We start from the raw sequence: 23588 nt of genomic DNA, 5'->3' as shown, positions 1-23588 counted from the left end.
GATAAATAAAAAAAAAAAATATTAATCCATTTTTCTTTTTCTTCCTTTCTTAACTTAGAAGCTAGCCAAGTGGCGCCAAAAAGCACCGAGACTCCTTCTCCAGCACAGCAGCAAAATCTAGAGAAAGAGACTCAAACACCTGCCCAAATAGATGGTGATTTGACGGACGGAACACCGCAACAGACGAAGCCTGCGGCCACAAATGGTGCAACGGCGAACGGCCACGGCACGGTAAGCAAGCGCTATAGTTCTGATTCTAAGGACGGTGCGGGTGTTATGAAAATCGGTTTGGCACCGCTTTGCTCCATCAGTGAAGTCGATTTATTGCTTGAGCCATAGCTTAGCTAAGCTTTACATGCACAACTGTACATATCACTACACATATTTATGTAAATACACGCATACATATATACATACATATCACGCATGTTGATTTTCTTGCGCATTTTTTGCTCGAATTATTGTCTATGATATAAGCATACATATGTATATAGTACTTCTTATGACCACACATGTGCTCTCACATACAAAGGAAAGCAAATACAGCAGAAGTTGGCTAAAATAATCAAAACTAAACTTTGTATTCCTTCGTATAAATATATTATATATATATATGAATATATACATACATATATTTCATTATTTCGATACACAACTTTCCTCTACAAACTTTCACTTTAAAGTAAAATAATTTTTAAAGCCTCTGCTGGTTTTGCTTTCGAACTATCTACACACATCGTGGAAATACATACACACATCTACACAACAGAATTTCGAACACTCGTAAATATCCGTGCACACATTCATCGATATTGTAGATATAAAATTACCGTTGCATGCGGTTTGTGCTTGTGCCATTGAACGAATTTAATCCATTTCTTAATTGATACTAAAAACGAATTTGAGCAAATTACTAATCGAAGAAATCCACACCAACAACAAATTAATCGATACTAAATTTGTTGAAAAATCAGCTCTGAAACTTTTCTCAATGAGCCTTGCGCATAATTTTTAGTTAATAGCCATTTCTAAGCAACTATTTTGAAAATATTTGTAGTAAAATGTGTGTAAATAGAAATTTATTTGTATATAAATAAAGGAAATGGATTAAATATACTACATATTGACATACATTTCTAAATGGCTTTCATCATTGCTGTGCTTTCAATTTTTTATATATTTCTGTATTGTTTATTATGGTAGTGAGAATTTATATTTTTACGAGGTAAGTTATCTTGTACATATTTAAAAGAATTTTTGCTTCACTTTATATAAATATGTTTTACACAACAAATATTGCTTAAAATGCATGTTATTGTAATTTTAAGTCGAGCAATATTAGTACTTAGTTCTATACTGCTTATACATATATATAATATTCATTACTTTAAATTGTGGAGAATCCTGAATACGAAAAAAATATTTTGGCTTGACAGAACTTAAAAATAAATTTAAAAAATGTAATAATCTTTATAAATGTATGGCGTAGACACAGCTTACGTGGTTATAGCCGACTTTTCAACAGCGCGTTAGTCGTTTCTTCTTTTCACAAGGTGGCGCCAATTGGAGATTCCTCTACCTGTCTTTACAACGGAGTGGAGGTCTCTCTCTTCCTCTGCTTCCCCCGGCGGGCACTGCGTCGAATACTTTCAGAGCGGTAGTGTTTTCATCCATTCGGACGACATTACCTAGTCAACCGTAGCCGCTAACTCTTAATTCGCTGCACTATGTCAATGTCGTCGTATATTTCATACAGTTCATAGTTCAATCGATTGCGATATTCGACGTAGCCAACGCGCAAAGGACCATAAATCTTTCGCAGAACTTTTCTCTCGAATACTCGTAACGTCGACTCATCAGATGTTGTAAGCAGGACAGGAATAATGAGTCTTCTAGTGTTTTGTTTTTGTTTGTCGAGAGAGGACTTTACTTCTCAATTGCCTACTCAGTCCAAAGTAGCACCTGTTGGCAAGAGTTATCCTGCGTTGGATTTCGAGGCTGACATTGTTGGTGGTGTTTACACTGGTTCCAAGATAGACGAATTTATCTACAAATTTGAAGTTGTGACTGTCAACAGTGACGTATGAGCTTAGTCGCGAATGCGACGACTGTTTATTAGCTGACGGGAGATATTTCGTCTTGTCCTCGTTCACCACCAGACCCATTTTCTTCGCTGCCTTATCCATTCTGGAGAAAGCAGAACTAACAGCGAGATTGTTAAGGCCATTGATGTCAATATCATCTGCATACGCCAGCAGCTGTACACTCTTATAGAAGATTGTTCCTTCTCGATTTAGTTCTGCAGCCCGAAGTATTTTCTTCAGAAGCAGCTTGAAGAAGTCACCCAATAGGGAATCGCTTAGTCTGAAATCTCGTTTAGTATCGAACGGCTCGAAGAGGTCTCTCTCGATCCTGACGGAGCTTTTGGTATTGCTCAAGGTCAGTTTACACATCGCGGCATAAAGGAAGCTTCTTTTTGTGCTGTCAAAAGCAGCTTTGAAATCGGCAATGAGTGATGTGTATCGATTCTCGTCTTACAATCCCTTTCCAAGACTTGGCGCATGGTGAATATCAGGTCAGTTGCTGATTTCCAGGTCTAAAGGCACATTGATACTGGGCCTAATCTGTGTGGCTCAGTTTGCTGACGGTGAAAGATTAATCACACAATACGCTCGATAGAACCTTGTATGCGATGTTGAAGAGGCCGAACACTCTTAAATTCCTGTGTTTGAATAGCTCGGCCCCGCCGCTATGTTGTTCTTCAGATGGGTAATTGCTATTCGAACTTCTTCATGGTTGCGCAATGGACCGTCTGCTCATCTTTAAGGGTTCTTCAAGAAAAAGCTGCGGTCTTGAAACCTTTCGTTAGTCACCGCATCTTTTCGTATTATTTTCGATCAATACCCATCTCGCTAAATAAAGGGTGTTGTGTGTGTTCAAGTTGTGAGCAGAGGTTTTCTGTTAAAATGATTGTTTCATTTTTACAGCGAAATTAATACACCTATGTATATCAGAAAACGGATCAAAAAAATAATTAAAAATAAAAAGAAGAGTAGCTGTGATTAACTTGCTTGAATGGATGTCTAACTCACCTGACAAACTAGATTTTTACTCAGCCACATACTACGACATAAACAAGACCAACTGTAAAACTTCCATAGTTTTTATAAGCAAATACTTATCCTCCTTTCGTTCATGACGTCACGAATCAATGTACTTTTCTGTCAAACAAACTCTAAAATAACTAACGAGGCAAAATTTATTTTCTTGACAAGATCTTTTACTTACCTTTAGGCACATCCTAGCTTTAAATATTCAGTAGATGTGCTCGTAGTAATTCAATCTATTGCGCACTATTCCTTCTTGCTGGAACTAAAAATCTTCTTTCTCCATTCTCTGTAATCACTATTTTCTTCAATCGATTGTTAGCTCTACGCGTATGCTGTTTTCTGCATTACAATGCCACAATTTTATTGTGATTTTACTTAGTAAAATGTCCAAATACTTAATTCACAACAAGGTCGCACTTCGATAACTTTCTTCTTGTGTCTCATACCTGCCTTTCTGCTGCCACTTTTCACTTGAGTGCATGTCTTCACGGCTGTTGCGTTCTAAACTCATTGAATTATCTTTCATTTACTTTTTGTTACCATTTCTCTCCGCAGTATTTCAGCGCATACAAATGAAAATGCAAACTTAAATAAATAAACAAAAAACTAGGAAAGAAAATGCATTCCACTATTATTTGGTTGTCATCTATTTAAGTTGTTGCTCTTTCTACGTATTGCTCTACAAAAATGGACTCATTTGCTTTTTGTTGTGCATTTCGTTGTCATTTCTTGTGTCGTCTTTATTATGGCCACCTTTTGTTCAAGTTTTGGACACTTTCGCATTAACAAAATTACAATGGCTTCCTCGCTTCACCCGGCTCCCTACGTGTTTGGATGCAATCCTTTGTTGCATAGTGTCTTCATTTGTAGAGGACTTAATGTAATCTGGATAAGTGAATTTATATACTTTATATTTTTTAAGTTGTACTCAAATGGTTTTGAAATTTCGATTTCGTATTTGAAAATTATATAAGAAAATTTATTAAAACTATATGACTTTTAGATCGTTCAAAATTTTGGGTTAACATTGCAGATGCCATACTTATTAAAGAAATAAACATGTTAACTTCGGCTGTACCACAGTCATAATATTCTTTACGAATGGCAACTATACAATGTGGTTGTCCGATATGTATAAAAGCGAAGGCCTAGGTACTGAAGATTGTTCAATCTGAACAATTTCTTCGGGGATTTTAGCGATGCCAAGAAGGCTTGAGTTTGTATAGCTGCATGGTATTGTTGTTCAATATCGGCGTTTCCGATAAATGAGAAAAGGACGTGTGCAAAATTTCACTGATATCTCCAAAACGCGCTTGGCTAGACGAACAAATATGGCTAAATCGCCTCAGTTCGTCACGCTGATCACTTAAGCATACTACTGTGAACAAAAATAGTAAGACTTTGTTCATAATTTTCAAATTGAAATTTATTCTTCAAAATCTATGTCGTCTTGTTCTGTACTTGTTCCAAACGTTATTATCAATATAAGAATCCGAGGATGGTAATAGAAACTGATTGATACAAATATTTGTCAGTGGGAAAAATAATGCATTTTACTCAAAATTATGTTTATTTTGAATACATTACATCATTATTTGAAATGTATATATATGTATATATATATTTTTACAGATTTTAATAATTGATATATGAACTGTCCTATCTTTTAAATTGAATCAAACTGAACATAATGTGCCAAATTTTACTAAAATTGGTTCATTGGCTTGGAGCTTATCCCGGACAAAGTGTGGCATGTAATTGTTATACATATACTAGTGAATCCGACCACGCGTTGCTGTGATATACATTTTACACTATTATTCATATAATAAACTATTCAATACAGTTTCAATTTTATTAACGAATAAAGGCCAAAAGTTTTTTGTTGATATAAGAATCCAAAGGATTGTACTTGATTGGAAAACATAACGAATTTAAGGCTGCATTCTAAATGACATCAACTTATTGTGGGCCGGTCAATGTGCATCGTTAATGGAGATGTCCGCTTGATTGAGCGTCCATTTAACAGGGTTAACTCGCTTTCCCGTACACTTTTGTATGACCTGCCGATCTGACCAGGATTGCCTTTAATTGTTTTAACCAATTTCTAAAACTACTTCAATTAACTTATTTTTCATTTTCTTTATGTGATCCTTGATAGCCATATTGACATATACTCTTCTGCCGGCAAGGAATTTCTTTCACACTCAATACAGCAACAGAAACGATAATCCTCTATTTTTAATGTCTCTTTTCGAAGACAATTTTCATCGATTCTCCAATGTTCTTAACATTAGCACAGGCTTACTCTCCCTGAATGTTTTTATGCTTTCCAAGTTTGACTAAAACAGAACATTTTGTAGACTGTAAGTCTAGATAACTCTACACCTGATTTTTATTAAAACCTTCAGCATAACTTTTTCCATATTTTTGTTAAAGAGCCTGAAATTGGGGATCACGTGATATTGGTATGCGCTAAAAATGTGCGCAGAATCTTAATTTTTGCTGCAAAAAGAAATTTTGTCATATTCAATAAGACTACATATGAAAAATTAATATTTTAGTTCAAAATTGTGTGCTCTGCAAAAGAGGTACACCATGTCGTATGAGCAACACAGAATGTATAAATCCCTTGTATGAACGGTCAAGTAAGCAAGAACTTCAAATAGAACAAAAGAGGTACACCATGTCGTATGAGTAACACAGAAAGGAACTTGTATGAATGCTCAGTTATACAAGCCTCTGTGTTGCTCATACGGCATGGTGTACCTTTTTTGCTCTATTTAATGTATATTTATAATGACATAAATTTTAAAAGGAAGATTTTATGAAAAAAATTATTAAGACCTTTTTTGTAGAGTGAAAAATTGTGCACTCTAATATAATCTTTTCAAAAGAAAAATTTAGTTGCTTAATGCAAAATATCAAAAAATACTATGCTCAATATATGGGATAAGGAATATGTTTTAGATACGGATTAAACGGAAAATAAAGAGTTTTTTAAGTTTGAGCCATATTTATAGGACAAATATTGAACCTACAAGAGGCGTTTGTAAAAACAAACTCAATAAATTCGGGAAACAACGAACAGCTATTATGTATAGATAGAATTTTAACATTTAAAGTTTCGACTATACTTAAGAAAAAAATAATTTTTTGAATATTGAACTCACTTGTTTGAGCGCGAGTGTCTTTTAGACAACATAACTTAATATAATTGAAACTAAGCATTTAATACTTTAAAATTTGCTTGAAACTTGTTGAAATATAATACAATTTATAAACCGAATTTCGGAATATTAATATATTTTAACTTTTGCATGGATGTGTATCGTATGTTCGATAACATTTTAGGATTAAAGGCCAATGAGCTCGTGCTCTGAATGAGGGCATGAAAATAACCAATAAATATTTATTATGATAATGTAAATATTTTACTATTCAAATAAGTATAACCTTTAAGTGTATTTACTGCAAACACAAATATTTACTCAGAAAATCGGGACCGTCACTTATATATCGAATAAGTCTACCGCAATGCATGACAGCCAATTAACGGCATAACGCACAACTATAAATACGTAAACTCGCACAAACGTTCTTTTACCGTTATTGTTGGGCAAAAGAAACGGAACATAATAACGTTTATCTCAAAAGAGATTGAGGCCCCGATAAGTTAACTTGCATTCAAAGCATGATTTGCACAAAAAGGAATGACATTTTATCGATACAACAACAGCAAGTGTCTTTATGTCACAATAGTTATTTACATACATACATATATATTGACAGCAAAAAACCCCACTACAACCACAACAACAGTCATTGCAAGCCAACGCAACACGCGTCGAACGCAAGCCGTCGGTTAAACGGCAAGTGTCGTGGGGACCACCGACGGTGGCAGAAGCGGATGCGGAAACGCTCAAACTCACCATCACAGCACCCGTCTACAAACAAAACGGCTACTACGGCGGCAGCACCAACACAAGCAACAACAAAAACAATGCAAATTGCGCGACAATGACATGAAATTGGCGCGAGAGCCACGCACTCGCATACACAACAACAACAAAATATGCAAACAATTTCAAAAAATACATAAAGACATTAAGTAAACTGCTCTATAAATAGTTTCATACAAACGCATCATCGTACATTTATATATGTAAGGCAAACAAGTGGAAACGGAAAGTCATAGAGATATTATATGGTTTAAGATAATTAATATAGCTGCCGGATAACTGGCGCATTGCGAAAAATGTGTTAACTAGCATAAAGATGATTATGCTCAATTTTTTACAACAAAAAGTAGTTTTAAATTTGATTTTGGTTTGTATTATGATAACAATAACACAACTTATACACAATAAGACATAGGAATACAGACATACATGCAAATGTATTGAGATACGGATATAAGTATATAAAATCGAAAACCTGAGAAAATGAAATGGAGCCCCACATTATCCACATTGCACTCACTTTAGCAGATTTTCTTAAGCACACAGGATATACATATATTACTATGATTTATGTTAATTGCTTTATCCCGATAAGTTAGTAAATGGAGTTTTTAGACCTGTAGTTTTCAAGAAGAAAGAAAACGCTTATAATTTTATGTTACGGCAAAGAATTTAGCTTTATTATACAGCTAAGAGATCGGTATTCTGTTTTAAAAAGGTTTTCGGGCAATAAGTGCCGCGGTTGTCTGAATAAATTCCAATAAACCCTAATTTTGCAGCAATTAATTAATGATCAGTAATAACTCGCCAAATCATCTCTCTACTGACGTCAAGGATCTCAGGATTATCGGCGTAAACAAGCGACTTCACATAATCGCACAAAAAATCAGTGTTAAATCGCACAATCTCACAAAGTTTCCTTTCATAATACTGTAGGGCATGTAGCGCTATTTTATTTTAATCCAAGTTCGTCCACCTCAGGTTAGGTTGGGTTAAGGCGTAAGTAGGGTAATATTTTTTCAAAAAAATTTTTGTTTTTTGCATTTTCTGTTCCCTTATACGCTTAGAATTAATGTAGAAACCCGCTTTACCATTGGAAGGTTTCGAAAAAGGCCCAAAAATAATAATACCGCTCGACGTGCGGAGCGCTCGCAGAGCACACCTCTAACTGGCGAATATGATTCCGGTCGAACAACTCAACCGATTTGCTTAATTTTTTTTTTTACATGTTCACAAAACGCCTGGCTATCGTCCCTATTTATTTTATAATTTATTGACAATGTTATGACAAAATTTATGTAAAAAAACATGGGGAAAAATAAAAATAAAAATGTTAATTACCTTTTTATTTATCAACATTTTTTCATGATTCTGGTAGGGACGATAACCATTCACGTACTTTTTAAGAATAAATTGGGTTTTTGTCCGCCATTGAAAACACGCATCTCATTAACCCAGCCATTTCACCGACAGATGTCATCAAAAAATTCCGAAAAAATTTGTTTATACACTCCACGATATACCTCAAGATATGTGAACAAAGTTCTGTATAATAAAAATTTCTATGAAAAAAAAATTTCAAAAAATCAGGCCAGATTACGCTACTGACCCTTAAATCTGGTAGGCCAATAAGCCACGTATACCACAGTTTTGGTCCTTTGCGATACTAAATCGAGATCAGTTGCGGTCTCGCTATCGATACTTCCTCCAGTCTTGCCAATGCGGGACAATTGCTCAAGAGATACTCCATTGTTTCCCCGGTGTCCTGCTCTAGACATTTTCTGTCTGCCCCATCCTGCGGGCTTGTGTCGCCACCAGACAGAGACCAGCTAGTATCCCATAAAGTTCCTACACTCTTTTCTATGAAGTGCTAATAGGAATTTGTGTACTTCCAATCTACCGTCTGTATGATATGTAATAACTTTGACAGAAGCGAACTTGAGATCATGACATTGTAAGCAGCGACAACCATTGCCCAGTCTACACCTGCAAGGAGGATACAGCGAAGAGGAATTTTTGCCGACCATGGTCGACATCAACATTTCCAATTCTGAGACAAAAAGGGCTCTATAGGGTTCTCTAATGACTGTAACTTTATGGGCGCCTTTATTTTTGAAGAAATATGGACCTAGGATTTCCTCTGCCCATAGAGCACACCAAAAAAAGAATATTTGAGGAAGTAATCTATCATTGAAAACCACATGTCTGAAAAACACATTCGTTAATACTGATTTGGGGCAAATAAGAAAATGGACCACTGAGAACCAGAACATATATAATTGAATGCCTTCTATGATGACAGCAGTGGTTGAATTTCCTTTTATAAGCGCAACAAAATAGCTAACCATTTTTATCATAATCATAGTTCTAAGCTTTCCGGTTGTTCAAAGTGATACTGCAAGACTTTCACGACGTTTATTAGTGCACCAAGTAATACCACACAGGAATATAATGTATACTATGCCAAAGCCGCTTTAGCTCTCCAGTCATTACTAAGAAATTGTGAGCTTTGAAATTTATCGACACTTCAAACTTTAATGCTCATATTAGGTAACCTTAAATAGAGGTTAAAACTGTTAAAACTAGTTGGATTTATGAAAACACTAACCTCACTTTTTATTTTTTACTTTGAGAACCTAAAGTCGCACCAACTGTTTTGAATATATCTCTAGACAGAATACAATGAAGATCTCTACGTCTTGTTTAACAATTTCGAAAAAATTTAGTGCCTGATAACCGTGAATAAATTTTAATTTCGGGAGAAGTGAAAACTTCAAAATGTGCATTGGGATTGCAATGCTACTCCATAAACTTCTTCCGGTATGGACTCCATAAACTACGTTTATAATTATTTTATTATTGAAATAATACCTTTTTTAACTCTGATTGTTATGGAGCATAATACCTTTCTTCTTAGGCTAATTTATTTTTCAAATCATTATATTTTCCTCAAATTTCGCATTCATTTCAAAGTGTGACCGTTTGTAAATAATATATTTTTTGTGATATTTGACTTTAATAAACGAAAAGTAAAGATGGATTAATCGCATTGTAAACATTTAGCATTCTTTCATATGTTTTAAATAAATATTATTAAAGTCTCTAAGAAGTGCTTTCTCTATAATTTAATTATTTGGTATTTGGATTTTTCAGTAATAAATTATATTTTGTGAGTATTGTTTATTGTTGTTGCACGTATTGTTTTAGTAATTATGCAAATATGTATGTTCTTTTGATTACATATTTATATACATACATACTACTATATATTGGGACAAAAAAGCACCCGGAAATTGTAATTCAATACCCCAGATAAATGATATTTCAAAAAACTGAATTTTGCTAAATTGGTAGGACTGTCCTTAATTACTTTATGTAACTACTCAAGTACACTTCGGTAGTGCGTTGCGATTTTTACAATCGCTAAAAATATTGAACAAACAATTTGTCTCAACTTTTGTATTTCCAACAAAATTTCGTGTCAGGAATCGTTTCGAATGTTCCAAAAGGTGGTTTAGTTTTATCGAAACCTCAAGCCTACGAGTGGTACAAAGCCTTCAAAGAAAGCCGAGAGATCTTTGAAGGCATGCCTCGTTCTCGACGACCTTCAACCTCTTAAACTGATAAAAATATTGAAAAGTGAAGGATATGGTGCTTGAAAATCGTCAGACAAGTGTTAGAGAGATGGCAAGAGAGCTCGACATCTCTCGCGAGTCCGTTCGAATGATTTTGATGGATATTTTGGGTATGAAACGCGTTCTTGCTCGACTCGTCCCGATAAAGCTGATTTTTTTTTTTTTCAAAAAGAGTACCGTAAACAGGTCTCTTTGGACATGCTTGATTGTGCGAATTCCGATCCCACATTCATGAAGAGCATTATAACTGCCGATGAGACATGGGTTTATGAGTTTGACATGCAAACAAGTCAAACATCATGGGAATGTTGGGAAAAAAATAGCCAAAACCATTGGTTTTTCGATTATGTTTATCATCGCATCGAGCCACTATTGTGATCGAATTTAAAACCAAGAAAACAATGAATACCATCGATCAATCACCGTATCCACTCGATTTGGCTTCGTGTGTTTCTTATTGTTCCCGAAATTGAAACTCTTTCATTCAATCGAAGAGATAAAACAAAATTCGCTGAAGGCCATCCCAAGAAGTGTTTCGAGGACTGGGAAATCTTTGCCATCTATACTCTGATATATTACTTTAAAGGCGACAAAATAAATATTGTTGAATAATTAAATATTTTGCGTTTTATTTACAATTCCCGGGTAGTTTTTGTCACAAAATATAGTAGTATGTAAACGGACATACTTAACAGCGGCATGTATTCATGTTCCTCAAAAACCTGGCTAATATTCTTCAGAAATTGTTTGCAATCTATTCAATTCCATTCCATTCAATTTATTATACCCTGAACAGGGTATAATAAGTTTGTCACGAAGTTTGTAACACCCAAAAGAAAGCCTCGGAGACCCTATAAAGTAAAGTATATATATAAATGATCAGTACGTTGAGCTGAGTCGATTTAGCCATGTCCGTCTGTCTGTCTGTATATATACGAACTAGTCCCTCAGTTTTTAAGATATCGTTTTGAAATTTTGCAAACGTCAGTTTCTCTTCAAGAAGCTGCTCATTTGTCGGAACTGCCGATATCGGATCACTATAACATATAGCTGCCATGTAAACTGAACGATCGGAATCAAGTTCTTGTATGGAAAGCTTTCACATTTGACAATATATCTTCACAAAAGTTGGCACAGGTTATTTTCTAAGGCAACAATGTAATATCCGAAGAAATTGTTTAGATCGGTTAACTATAGCATATAGCTGCCATACAAACTGAACGATCGGAATCAAGTTCTTGTATGGACAACTTTCACATTTGACAAGATATATTCACGAAATTTGGTATATATTATTTTCTAAGGCAACAATGTAATCTCCTAAGAAATTGTTTAGACCGGTTAACTATAGCATATAGCTGCCATACAAGCTGAACGATCGGAAAAAAGTTCTTGTATGGAAAACTTTTGCGTTTGATTGCATTCTGCTAAAAGAAATGCACCTGTGAAGGATATATAAGCTTCGGTATAGCCGAAATTAACGTTTTTTCTTGTTTATCGTTTAATTTTATATTATAAGGAGAATTTCATCTCTTTCAAAGTAATCCCCTCCTGCTGCAATACACTTGCCAACGAATTTTTCAGTCGATTCAGCTTTTTGGATGGTTGCGGCACGATATTAATTGAAAATATGGCGAAATGATCACGAATAACCAATGCCGTATGAGATGGTGCATTATCGCACTTCCTTTGTTCAATAAATTCAGACACAGTAAAAATCGAAGAATTTACTTTTAGAGCCTCACAAAACAACGCATATCTCAAATACTAATGAATGTTTTGACGTGAATTTAGCATAGATGTCACTAATAGTACTACCAACTTACAGAAAAAACAATGTACCGATTCGAAAAACACGCGAAGCATAAATTAAAAATTCACCTTAAACATCTATTGATTCAACATGCAATCCTAAGTAGCTATTTCAGATACTTCGAACGCTATACCAAGAATTGATTCCATATTATAAACCAAGAACCGTAATCTTGAGAAAAAATGGCGACAATCTATGTTTCTGCCGTCTGGTATTATCCATTTATGATTTTTTTCTAACACCGGAAAGTCTTTTGCTATGAATTCATATTTTTTCCAATAGCTGTTGACAAAAGTCGTCTACCGATAGACAGTTTCTGATATTGCTATTTCAAGCTAACTATTAAAAGTCATAAAAAACATAGTCCAACCCAAAGACGAGGTTTTATCAACATGTTAGTTTAGATAATATGTTTCTGGTATCAAAAATATATGTAGGAGTAAAATCAATATTACAGAGAGTTGATATTTTAATAAAGTAAAAGTTGAAAAGATTCCAGAGTAATGCACTTCCTAAGACAGTTACACTAAGAAAGTATATTCTTGTACTTTTGAAATACAGTTTCCCAAGATCATGTTAGAGAACAGAATATCGTTTCATCTTCGGTACGACATCGTTTTACCTATAGGTATTCTGTTCCTCCGACAGTCGGATATTTGATGCAACTGTGTAAAAAAAGCTAACACGAAGCCGTATACTCAGTTGGTAGCCGATGGACAAGTAATAATGCCTTAATCGCATCGTGCTAATTATCAAATTAGTACATTTTATCATAAAAGCACCACAAATACGTACTCTCGCTTAGCTCTGCTCTAAATTATTTGCCTTTAAGATAATAAGAAAGCTCAAGTCTCATTTTAGATAAAAAACGCATAATCGTTGACGAACTCTCACCACAAAGCGAAACTTGGAAAACATTTATTTCCAAAGCATTGCTTTTGATTTGCAGCAGCCAAAAGATATGAAGCAAACATTAAGTCAAAGCAGACCGCTTAACCAAGCCACGATAATTGAATTTACTGTCATGTCTGTGTGAACAACAGTTTGACAACAAATGTAAAGATAAAGTGAAAGCACACTCGGCATTAATTAAAATTCGTCGTATTCCAATGGAATCGCTAACAGACTGAGCAGTGGTGCTTAAAATTGCAATAGTAATGTCTAAATTATTTATCTTTTATTAATTTATGCTAAGTTGGTGCATATATTAACAAGATACAAGAAAAAATATTAACTTCGGCTGCACCGAAGCTAATATACCCTACACAGATGCATTTCTTTTAGTAACTATGTGTCCAGTTTGTATGGAAGCTATATGCTATAGTAATCCGATCTGAACAATTTTTCGGAGAATATGTTATTACCTTAAGCAGTAATCCATGTCAAATTACGTGAAGATACCAGGTTAAATGCGAAAGTTTTCCATACCAGCATTAGATTCCGATCGTACGGTTTGTATGGCAGCTATATGTTACAGTGTGTATAGTCCTTGAAGAGAAAATGACGTTTGCAAAATTTCGAAACGGTATCTTAAAAACTGAAGGACTAGTTCGTATATATACAGACAGACAGACGGACAGACGGACATGGCTAAATCGACTCAGCTCAACATACTGATCATTTATATATTAGGTTGTCAAAAAAGTCTTGCGGTATTTTCACTAGTTGGCGCTGAAAGCTCGTAGTTCTACATATTTTTATTCGTCGCATCATATCATGTCATGCTATATGTACCTTTTTGGAAAGTTCATTTCACGCGCTTACACTTGTTTGATTGATTGTCGTTTCTTTTAAGTCGTTCGTAAGTAATAGCGTCGCAAACATGGAGCAAAATAAGAGAAAATACGGCATATTTTACAGTACTACTACGATAAAGGCAAAAATGCATCTCAAGCCGCCAATAAAATTTGTGCAGTTTATGGACCCGATACAGTTTCCATTTCCACCGCACAACGATGGTTTCAACGTTTTCGTTCTGGTGTAGAGGTGGTCGAAGATGCGCCACACTCCGGAAGGTCTGTCGTCTAAAATTGCGATAAAATCGCTGAATTGGTCGAAAGAGACCGGCATAGTAGCAGCCGTAGCATCGGTCAAGAGCTGGGCATGAGTCATCAAAAATTCATTTCAATTTCAATAAAATAAACAAAAATTCAATAAAAATACCGCAAGACTTTTTTGACAACCCATTATGTACTTTATAGGGTCTCCGACACTTCCTTCTGGCTTTTACAAACTTCGTGACAAACTTAATATACCCTGTTCAGGGTATAAAAACGTTAACTACGGTTGCATCAAAGCTATAATACCCTTAACAACAAGAGACTCCTTGCAATAACTTAATTCCGATTGGTCAGTTTTTATGGCAGCTATATGCTATAGTGGTTCAATATCGGCGATTTCGACAACGGAGTAGCTCCTTAGGGAGAAAAGGACATCTGCAAAATGACAGATCAATATCTCAAAAACTTAGGAACTAGCTCGCATATATACCAGACCGACAGACGGATATTCAAATTTTATTTTATTATTTTTACTTGTACATATATGCGTATCGACTCTCGTTCCGTTGCTTTTGCCTAACAGCCTTACGCTGAGGTAATGCGTAGCCAGCCGTATTTATTTATTTTGGACTTCCTAGATCTCGAAGCTGATCCCCAGCAGAAACTCTGAAAAACATGGTGGTGTTGAAGAGTCTTTGCTTAAAGCTTTCTCAAGTTCAAAAAAAAAAAAATGTTATTTTTACAGATGAATACAGGTAATGATGGAAGGACTAGACAAAATTGTGATTTTTGACAAAATAGCGACATTTCGAGTAGAACAGTCGTTCTGTGAAAAGAATTAGACTACAGAGTGACATAAAAAATGGGAATCGTTATCAGAAATCTTATTCCTTTTACCATTACCCAAAAAATATATAGAAGAAGATCAAGTGGAAAATTAAGCCGCTCGGTCCAACCGTGTTGAAGATATTTTCCTAACTGATCCTAAAGTTAAAGATTCTTGCAAATACGCTCATACCTCCGGAAATATTTGCCGAATCAGCTTCAAATTTTCGCATCATATTTTCAAATATACATATAAATATATACTGAATACTAGTATATGTAAAAAATTCGTTTTTTTTTTTTATTCACAAGTGGAACTGACCTCTTAAAGACACTATTTGTGCAAAGATTTATTCCGATGGCACATTGGTGCATGATTTACTCGTATATACAAGGTCTGTCGCAAAAGAAACAGGACTGTTAAAAAAACAACAAAAAATTAATATTTTTCAAAAGTTATATTGTTTTATTCAAAGTAGTTTCCTTGTGCTTCGATACAGCGCTTAGCCCGGTCAATTAGCATTTCAAATGAGTGTTTAAGGTCATTTTTCGGAATGCTCTTGAGAATATCGGTCGTCGCCTTTTGGATAGCTGAAATGTCCTGAAACCAGTGTCCTTTCATGAGCAAATGAAGTTTTCCAAATAGGTAAAAATCACAGGGTGCCAGATCAGGTGAGTAGGGTGAGTGATTAATGTTTAATATGGAGTTTTTTGTCAAAAAATCAGTGACAAGCGTCGACCGATGACACGGCGCATTATCGTGCAACAGGCGCCAGGACCCTGCCTCACGGTATTGTGGTCGAGCACGACGAATGCGTGACAAAAAACGCTTCATAACACCAAGGTAAAACACAGCATTAATCGTTTGGTCAGGTGGGACGAACTCTCGGTGTACAATACCCTCGGAATCGTAAAAACAAATCAGCATTGTCTTTATTTTTGACTTCTGAAGACGACCGACTTCTGATCGTCACAGAGGTCCTCACGACCTTCTTGGAATTGCTTAAACCAGTCATGCACATTACTACGGGATAGGCACTGATCACCATAAACTTTTTTCATCATTTAAAATGTTTCAGTAAACGTTTTCCCAAGTTTAAAACAAAATTTAATATTTGCTCTTTGCATTTTACGAACGATGACCAAAAGCTGCTGTCACCTTTTGATCGATAACATCGATTGTAGTTATCCAATTGTCTTAAAATTTTTACGAAATGTCAACAAGAGATCAAACTTTTTATTTCATATACCCACCAATAGGTGGCGCCACCAGAAACAGTTATATTTAAAAAGTTCTGTTTCGTTTGCGACAGACCTTGTATTATAAAGTAAAATTAAATTTTTATTCTTTTAACAAGTGTTTGGCTTGTAAGACCAAACTATGACGAACTGTACAATTTAATCTTACATCTGGTAGGGGACTAAAATAGATAGACACGTCACCTATTGCTGCTGCTGCGGTTGCGGTCGGTGCTTGACTAAACAAACTCGGATGTTTCTGTCCGAAAATAGGCTGAACCTCAAACAAAGAGTCTGTTGTAGCTGCAACAGAACTACTTGTTGTTTAAATGAGTTAAGCATCCCCCCACTTTAACCGGTAGTTCTTGCTTGTAGTTGGAGCTTTGAAAAGTTTGTCCACAAAATTGTTTCGTTTTGTCTGCGTGCCGAAGGTAGAGGTACTGGCTTGATCAAATGTTCTCTAACGAAAAATCTTATTCTAATCTGTTGTTGTAGCTGCTTATTTGTCAAAGGCTGCGGCTGTTGATTGAGCAGTTGCGTTAAACCGACCAGTAATTGCTTGGAATGTGTTAGCTTGTGGATCTTTTCGATTCGCCTTGTAATTTTTAAATACAATTTTTCGATGGATTTGCCTTTGCACCCGTTCATGACAGTAATATAATGCTGTTTTATGTTCACATTATCTGTACCACTGAACTGTTTACGCATGTTACCATACCTGTGCACCAGTAACTCCCAGACCTTATTGTAGTTTTCACCTCATACTGTTATCAGCTGACTAATAATTAGTCTATCATCTCCTTCTAGATATGATTTTAAGTGAATTAACTTTTTGAAGTCACTAACCGACTTCATGGACATACTCCTCGAAGAGCCCTTTAAAATGTTGCCAATCTCGGCATTTATCAGAGAATTTTGGTGTATAGAACTTTGGCGATTCATCTTCTCTATTTTTTAAGTTGCCATTCCGTTTTCTAATCTGCTTATATCGATGACTTTTAAAGAAACTTTGCTATCTCAACATTAACATACGACCTGTTGTATTTGAGTGTCAATTCGTTGATATTTTTTTCATGAAACTCTACACTTTCTTAATATGGCCTTCATATCTTTCAAGTGCAGCTTCGTCGGTAGTATTCATTTTTATTTTCGCCTCTTCAATAATAGATTGAATTTTTTCAGCTCGTTTTTCAATTGCCTGCTCTAGAAGGATTTAAAGATTTTATCAGTTGGGCTATTCGCTCTCGTCCCCTTGTTCATCTCTTTGGATGCTAGTTCCATTTTGAGCTGCTCCAGGGCTCGCTTCATATCATTTGCGGCTTCGCATTACTGCCGCAAACTTTCGTACATATTGTTGACGAAGTAGTCGCGTATCGACGCTACTTTTCCTGTTCTTTTCTTGCTCTCAATGTCCTCTAATTTGACATCTTTATGACACTGTGCTTTATTTTCGCATTGCAGCACCTTTTGGCGCTGTAATAAGACCGCGGGGTTCGAAATTTTTATTTCTCGCATGAAAATTTTTCTTATTTGTGTAGAGTATGCTAGCTTAGATCCAAACCGTCACATGCTTTCACTTAACGGTATTTTGTGGGCGTGGCAATGCTTCGATTCCGCTCAGTCGCAATGCCAGCCTCCTTAGAGTGCTGACGAACATATGTGCGTGGAAGTTTAATAAAGATAACACGCACACATGGTCGAGCAGACTGTGACATCTGGAATTCAACTGAGCCACATAATACGAGAGTATAAAAGATAAAACAATGATTTCAGTGGTTTTTAAATTTACTGCCGGTAATTCCGCTCATTTATCGAATTTTTCGCAAATGGCATTTAAAAATGTTCATATATATATACACATACGCGCGAGTCTCCGTAATTAAATGTCACTCAAGCCACAGCCATTCATGATGCACTCGCACAGCAATCATCACTTCATAACGCACACACACACGCACAGCTTGAACCTGCCGAGACGAAGGACGAAACGCATCAACACCTCAACGGCAGGCGTCACGTAGCGTGCTGGAATGGAGCTAAGCAAATTTGCACTATTACAGGTTTTTTTTTGGGCGAAGAAGACTTATAATGCACGCCTTTCCGAGAACGTAACCTTTTAGTGCGCATGTGTGCGTGGGTAAATGTACATATGTGCATTATAAAATTTAACTCACTTGCTTGCCACTCAGCAACATTATTGCGTTGTTGCATTCAATGCGCAAATAAAAAATTAAGTGCGGAGCGATTTTCCTCTAGACTCGCCACATAAATTTTAATTAAATGTCACTCATACGCCATGCCGAACAAAATGTGTGTGAAGTGTGAATATGGCAAAACATTAAGGTGGTTCAACGTTCATCATGGAACATTTGTTAATATTAATTGTAGAATATTGCATAGCGTTTAATTTTCTTGCATTTAAAATAATTATGTTAGGAACATTAGGCTTCTCTACTTGAAGAATCATATAAAACGCATCTACTAATAAAAAATAAAGAATATTTCTGTTCACAAGGCAAGACAATAAGAGCTGCAAACAGAGGTCTAAAAGACATCTCTTCCATTAGCCAACATTAATGTAAGTTTATTTATAATTGCGTACAAGTATTTAAGTGCACTGATATGTGAAGAACTCAGATATGAAGAATACACAGTCATCTGATTGTATGCGTACACTATTTTCCAAATTCATAGCACCACCATTCTCGCAAATATTATTTTTATACTCTCGCAACAAAGTTGCTAAGGAGGAGTTTTGTTCACATAACGGTTGTTTGTAAGTCCTAAAACTAAAAGAGTCAGATATAGGGTTATATATACCAAAGTGATCAGGGTGACGAGCAGAGTTGAAATCCGGATGTCTGTCTGTCCGTCCGTCTGTCCGTCTGTCCGTCCGTCCGTGCAAGCTGTAACTTGAGTAAAAATTGAGATATCTTGATGAAACACGTACAAGTATTTCTTGGCTCTATAAGAAGGTTAAGTTCGAAGATGGGCAAAATCGGCCCACTGCCACGCCCACGCGTGGCCACGCGTGGCCCCGCCCCCTACTAAGTTTTTTGTACTTATCTCGGAAACTACTATAGCTATGTCAACCAAACTCTATAGCGTCGTTTCCTTCAATCATTTCCATATACAGTTTAAAAATGGAAGAAATCGGATAATAACCACGCCTATTTCCCATAAAAAGGTTATGTTGAAAATCACTTACAGTGCGTTAACCGACTAACAAAAAACGTCCGAAACACTAAATTTTACGGCAAAGTGGCAGAAAGAAGCTGCACCCAGGCTTTTTTTAAAAATTGAAAATGGGCGTGGCGCCGCCCACTTATGGACCAAAAACCATGTCTCAGGAACTACTAGACCGATTTCAATGAAATTCGGTATATAATATTTTCTTAACACCCTGATGATGTGTACGAAATATGGGTGAAATCGGTTCACAACCACGCCTTCTTCCAATATAACACTATTTTGAATTCCATCTGATGCCTTCTCTGTATAATATACATATACATTAGGAAATGAAAATACAATTCAATACTCGAAGTACACAAATCGATCTAATCTAATTAATTTTACAGCAAAATAAAGAAATATGTAAATTATTAACACTTTATCATGCGAGAGTATAAAATGTTCGGTGTCACCCGAACTTAGCCCTTCCTTACTTGTTCTTCTTAATTTAGAAAATCACAGTATGATTTAATTTAATAGAATTCTTTATTATCGCATTCCAAAAAGTTCAATACCGCATAAACCTTAATTTTGGTATAAGCCTCGGCTGGGATCTCCTCAGCTTGCTCATTCCTCAAGGCGGATTTTTCAGTTTCGGTCGCTGAGTGATGACTCTCGTTTTGTGTTTAGCCATAAAGTCTGTCGAAATCATGCTAGAATGTGTCATCATTGATGCCCTTCACACCCAAAACATTTACCTAAATGGCCATAAGATATGTTGATATCCGCTTCTATTCCTCTCATTCCAACACGGGGATTGAAAACTCTCCTTTACTGTTTCTTTAACTTTTTCGAAATTAACGTCTTAAACAGAGATTGACGAACTTCTTCCATTATCCATGCTTTTGATGACTTCACAACCTTCACTGAATACTTTGTGCCACTGAAATACTCCCGTTTATGATATGATTATGATAAATTGAGTACCACACGAACATAAAAAGGATTGTACCAAACAATCAATATTTCAAAAAAATTTTGATCAGAAGGTACGCGCAATTCCTCTGCTATTGACTACCGCTGTCCACTTTTGGTCGATTTATTATTCTTCTTGACAGGGTAGGTTCGAATTAAGAGTTTCGTTGTCAGTGCAGTTAATTCCCAGCCCATCCTACCAAGCCCACAGCAAAATATTTCTGACAGTCAAGCCTGGCTGGCAAGCTTGCGCCGGCTCATCGTAGTTCGACCTCCACCGCTTTCCCTTGACGTTGTCGTAAGTGACCCGCTTCTCATCACCAATAACCAACCTCTTCAGAAATGGATAGCTTTTGTTGCGATACAGCAGCTGGATTTCGCTGTGTGCGGTTTTTTTACGTTAAGTGATATAAAATTCATACATCGAACTTGTTTTTATACCCAACCATATTTGGATAGTAGTTATGGAAGGAACACTTTTCCAGCCTGCAAAATGGTAGTGAAAGCATAATGCGAGGAGGTGGAATCGATGACGCTGGAGTGGACGTTTCATTGCCCTTCTATGAAAAAATTCGAATAGCAATTATCCGCATGAACAACAACAAAGCGGCGAGGCTGAGGGATTGCCCGCCAAGCTATTCATATATAGCGGCGAAGAACTGAGGAGCATACATCAGCTTCTTTGTAGAATATGGTCGGGCGAAAGCAACCCCAACGATTGGAATTTAACTGTGCTCTGCTCAATCCACAGAAAGGGAGACCTTCTAATCTGCGCCAACTACTGTGGGACAAGACTCCTCAACATCACATATAAGGTTCTGTCTGATTGGACCTTATCAGTGTGGCTTTAGGCCTCGAAAATCTTGGAAAAGATCCGTGAAAAGAGATTGGACACACACCACATTTTCGTCGATTTCAAAGCTGCCTTTGACAGTACGAAAAGAAGCTGCCTTTATGCCGCGACGAATTTGATATCCCCGCAAAACTAATACGGCTGTGTAAACTGACGTTGAGCAATACCAAAAGTTCCGTCAGGAACGGGAAGGACCTCTCCGAGCCGTTCGATATCAAACGAGGTTCCAAACAAGGCGACTTCCTATCGTGCGACTTTTTCAATCTACTGAAAATCTGGAATTCGAGCTACAGAGCTGAATAAAGAAGGTACAATATTCTAGAACAGTGTACAACTGCTGACGTGCGCCGATGGAATCGATATCATTGGCCCTAACAACCGCGCTATTAGTTCTGCTTTCTCCAGGTTGGACAAAGAAGCGGATCAAATGGGTCTGGTAGTGAACGATGGCAAGGCGAAATATCTGCTTTCATGAAACAAACAGCCGTCGCATTCGCGATTTGGCTCGCACGTCACAGTTGACAGTCATAACTTCGAAGTCGTAGATAATTTCGTCTAATCTTAGAACCAGTATTAACACCAACGACAGCGCCTACACTGGCTAGGCCATGTCGTCCGAATGGATGAAAACACTCCAACTCTGAAAGTATTCGATGCAGTACCCGCCGGGAAAAGCAGAGGAAGAGGAAGACCTCCACTCCGTTGTAAAGACTAGGTGCAGATAGACCTGACTACACTTGGAATCTCCAATTGGCGCCAAGTAGTGTCCATCCAACCATCCTTCCTCCTTTTATTATGCTCACTATCCAATTATTCAATTTAAAGTATTTTCGTTAACCTAGACACTGTAACCACATCGTTGATCTGAAGTGTTTTGCATGTATATTTAATATATTATATATGTATGCCCGTAAGTACATAACTGTGTAGGAGTATGTACATGCTATGTTTAAATAAACAGAAATTTGTTGTGAGTTGGTTTTCATTATTTGCTCGGTCGCAAGTGTGACGAATTTCTACCATAAGTAGCATGCAACATGCCACAGCAACTGTGTGACTGTAAGCGCGCACACACACATCCAAATGTGTACACACACAAACACTTCTTTTGTTGTAACTGCTGTCAGTAACGGCGCCACCAACAAATGCTTCCTTGTCAACACGTATTCTGAGTCGTTTCCCTGGCTCCCAAAAATGTAAAATTGAATAAGAAAGGGGAAAAACTACAGACACTGCATTTTATCGTAACTGTAAAAGAAGTAAATCAAAAACGTTGTTTGGCAACTTAAACTTAATTACATGCATTTCCAAATGAAACACTGCAACATTGCTTGCACCACGTGCTTGTGGATGCGCAAAGTTTTAAAGGTCACAGCAGCGGAAATTTAACTAGCACCACTTTAACTTTTTGCAAATAATTGACCAACAAAGTTGGTTGCCTGGGCTTCACAGCCAAACACACACACAAACACATTTACACTTATTATATATAAGTGCATTGCAGAACTTTTGCTATTGTATTATCATTTTTGTTTGCGAATTTACTCCGTCAGTGCCAAAATCATAAATACTCATAAAACACACACATAAATAAACAGATTCCCTACTTGCTTCTTGCCCCTTCAACGGGACCATTAAAAAATTTCCAAAATCCCTCTAAATATTTCAGCGGCAAAAGTTTTTGTTTTAATGGCTATTAACATTATTTATTTCTGGAAAACATTATTTTATTGTTTTATTACACTCTCTGCGACTGCCACAAGTTGACACCTACAAACTCATATATATTAATGTGCGTGGACTTATGTACGTATGTCATGGTAAATGTTGGAATAAAGACCTTGTTTAAGCCTTACTGTAACTTTCAATCAAGTATTGAAAAAAGTGCTCACGACATAGTTCACTTGGCTCCGCTTGGCTTCCAACAACAAATACCAGGGATTCATTACAAGATCTTGATTTTGATCGGTCAGCTTGTATGACAGCTACATATATACTATAT

The 23588-nt window shown here is 36.3% G+C and overlaps 1 protein-coding gene across 6 annotated transcripts in view; it reads left to right on the top strand.

Moving 5' to 3' along the window:
- LOC126761473 (axotactin) overlaps positions 1 to 23588 on the top strand; it is a 171061-nt gene that overhangs the window by 138232 nt on the left and 9241 nt on the right. For 4 of the 6 annotated variants that reach the window (XM_050477654.1, XM_050477656.1, XM_050477655.1 and 1 more), the window contains exon 19: positions 59 to 231. In XM_050477654.1, the coding sequence (XP_050333611.1) occupies positions 59 to 231 (173 nt within the window). Of the gene's footprint in view, positions 1 to 58; positions 232 to 6902; positions 10129 to 23588 lie in introns of those variants that run through there. The other 2 variants (XM_050477659.1, XM_050477658.1) reach the window with 2 other exon arrangements.

This window comes from Bactrocera neohumeralis, chromosome 6, assembly GCF_024586455.1.
Source record: "Bactrocera neohumeralis isolate Rockhampton chromosome 6, APGP_CSIRO_Bneo_wtdbg2-racon-allhic-juicebox.fasta_v2, whole genome shotgun sequence".
In the NCBI taxonomy this organism is placed as follows: domain Eukaryota; kingdom Metazoa; phylum Arthropoda; class Insecta; order Diptera; family Tephritidae; genus Bactrocera; species Bactrocera neohumeralis.
This window is presented reverse-complemented; position numbering and strand designations above follow the sequence as displayed.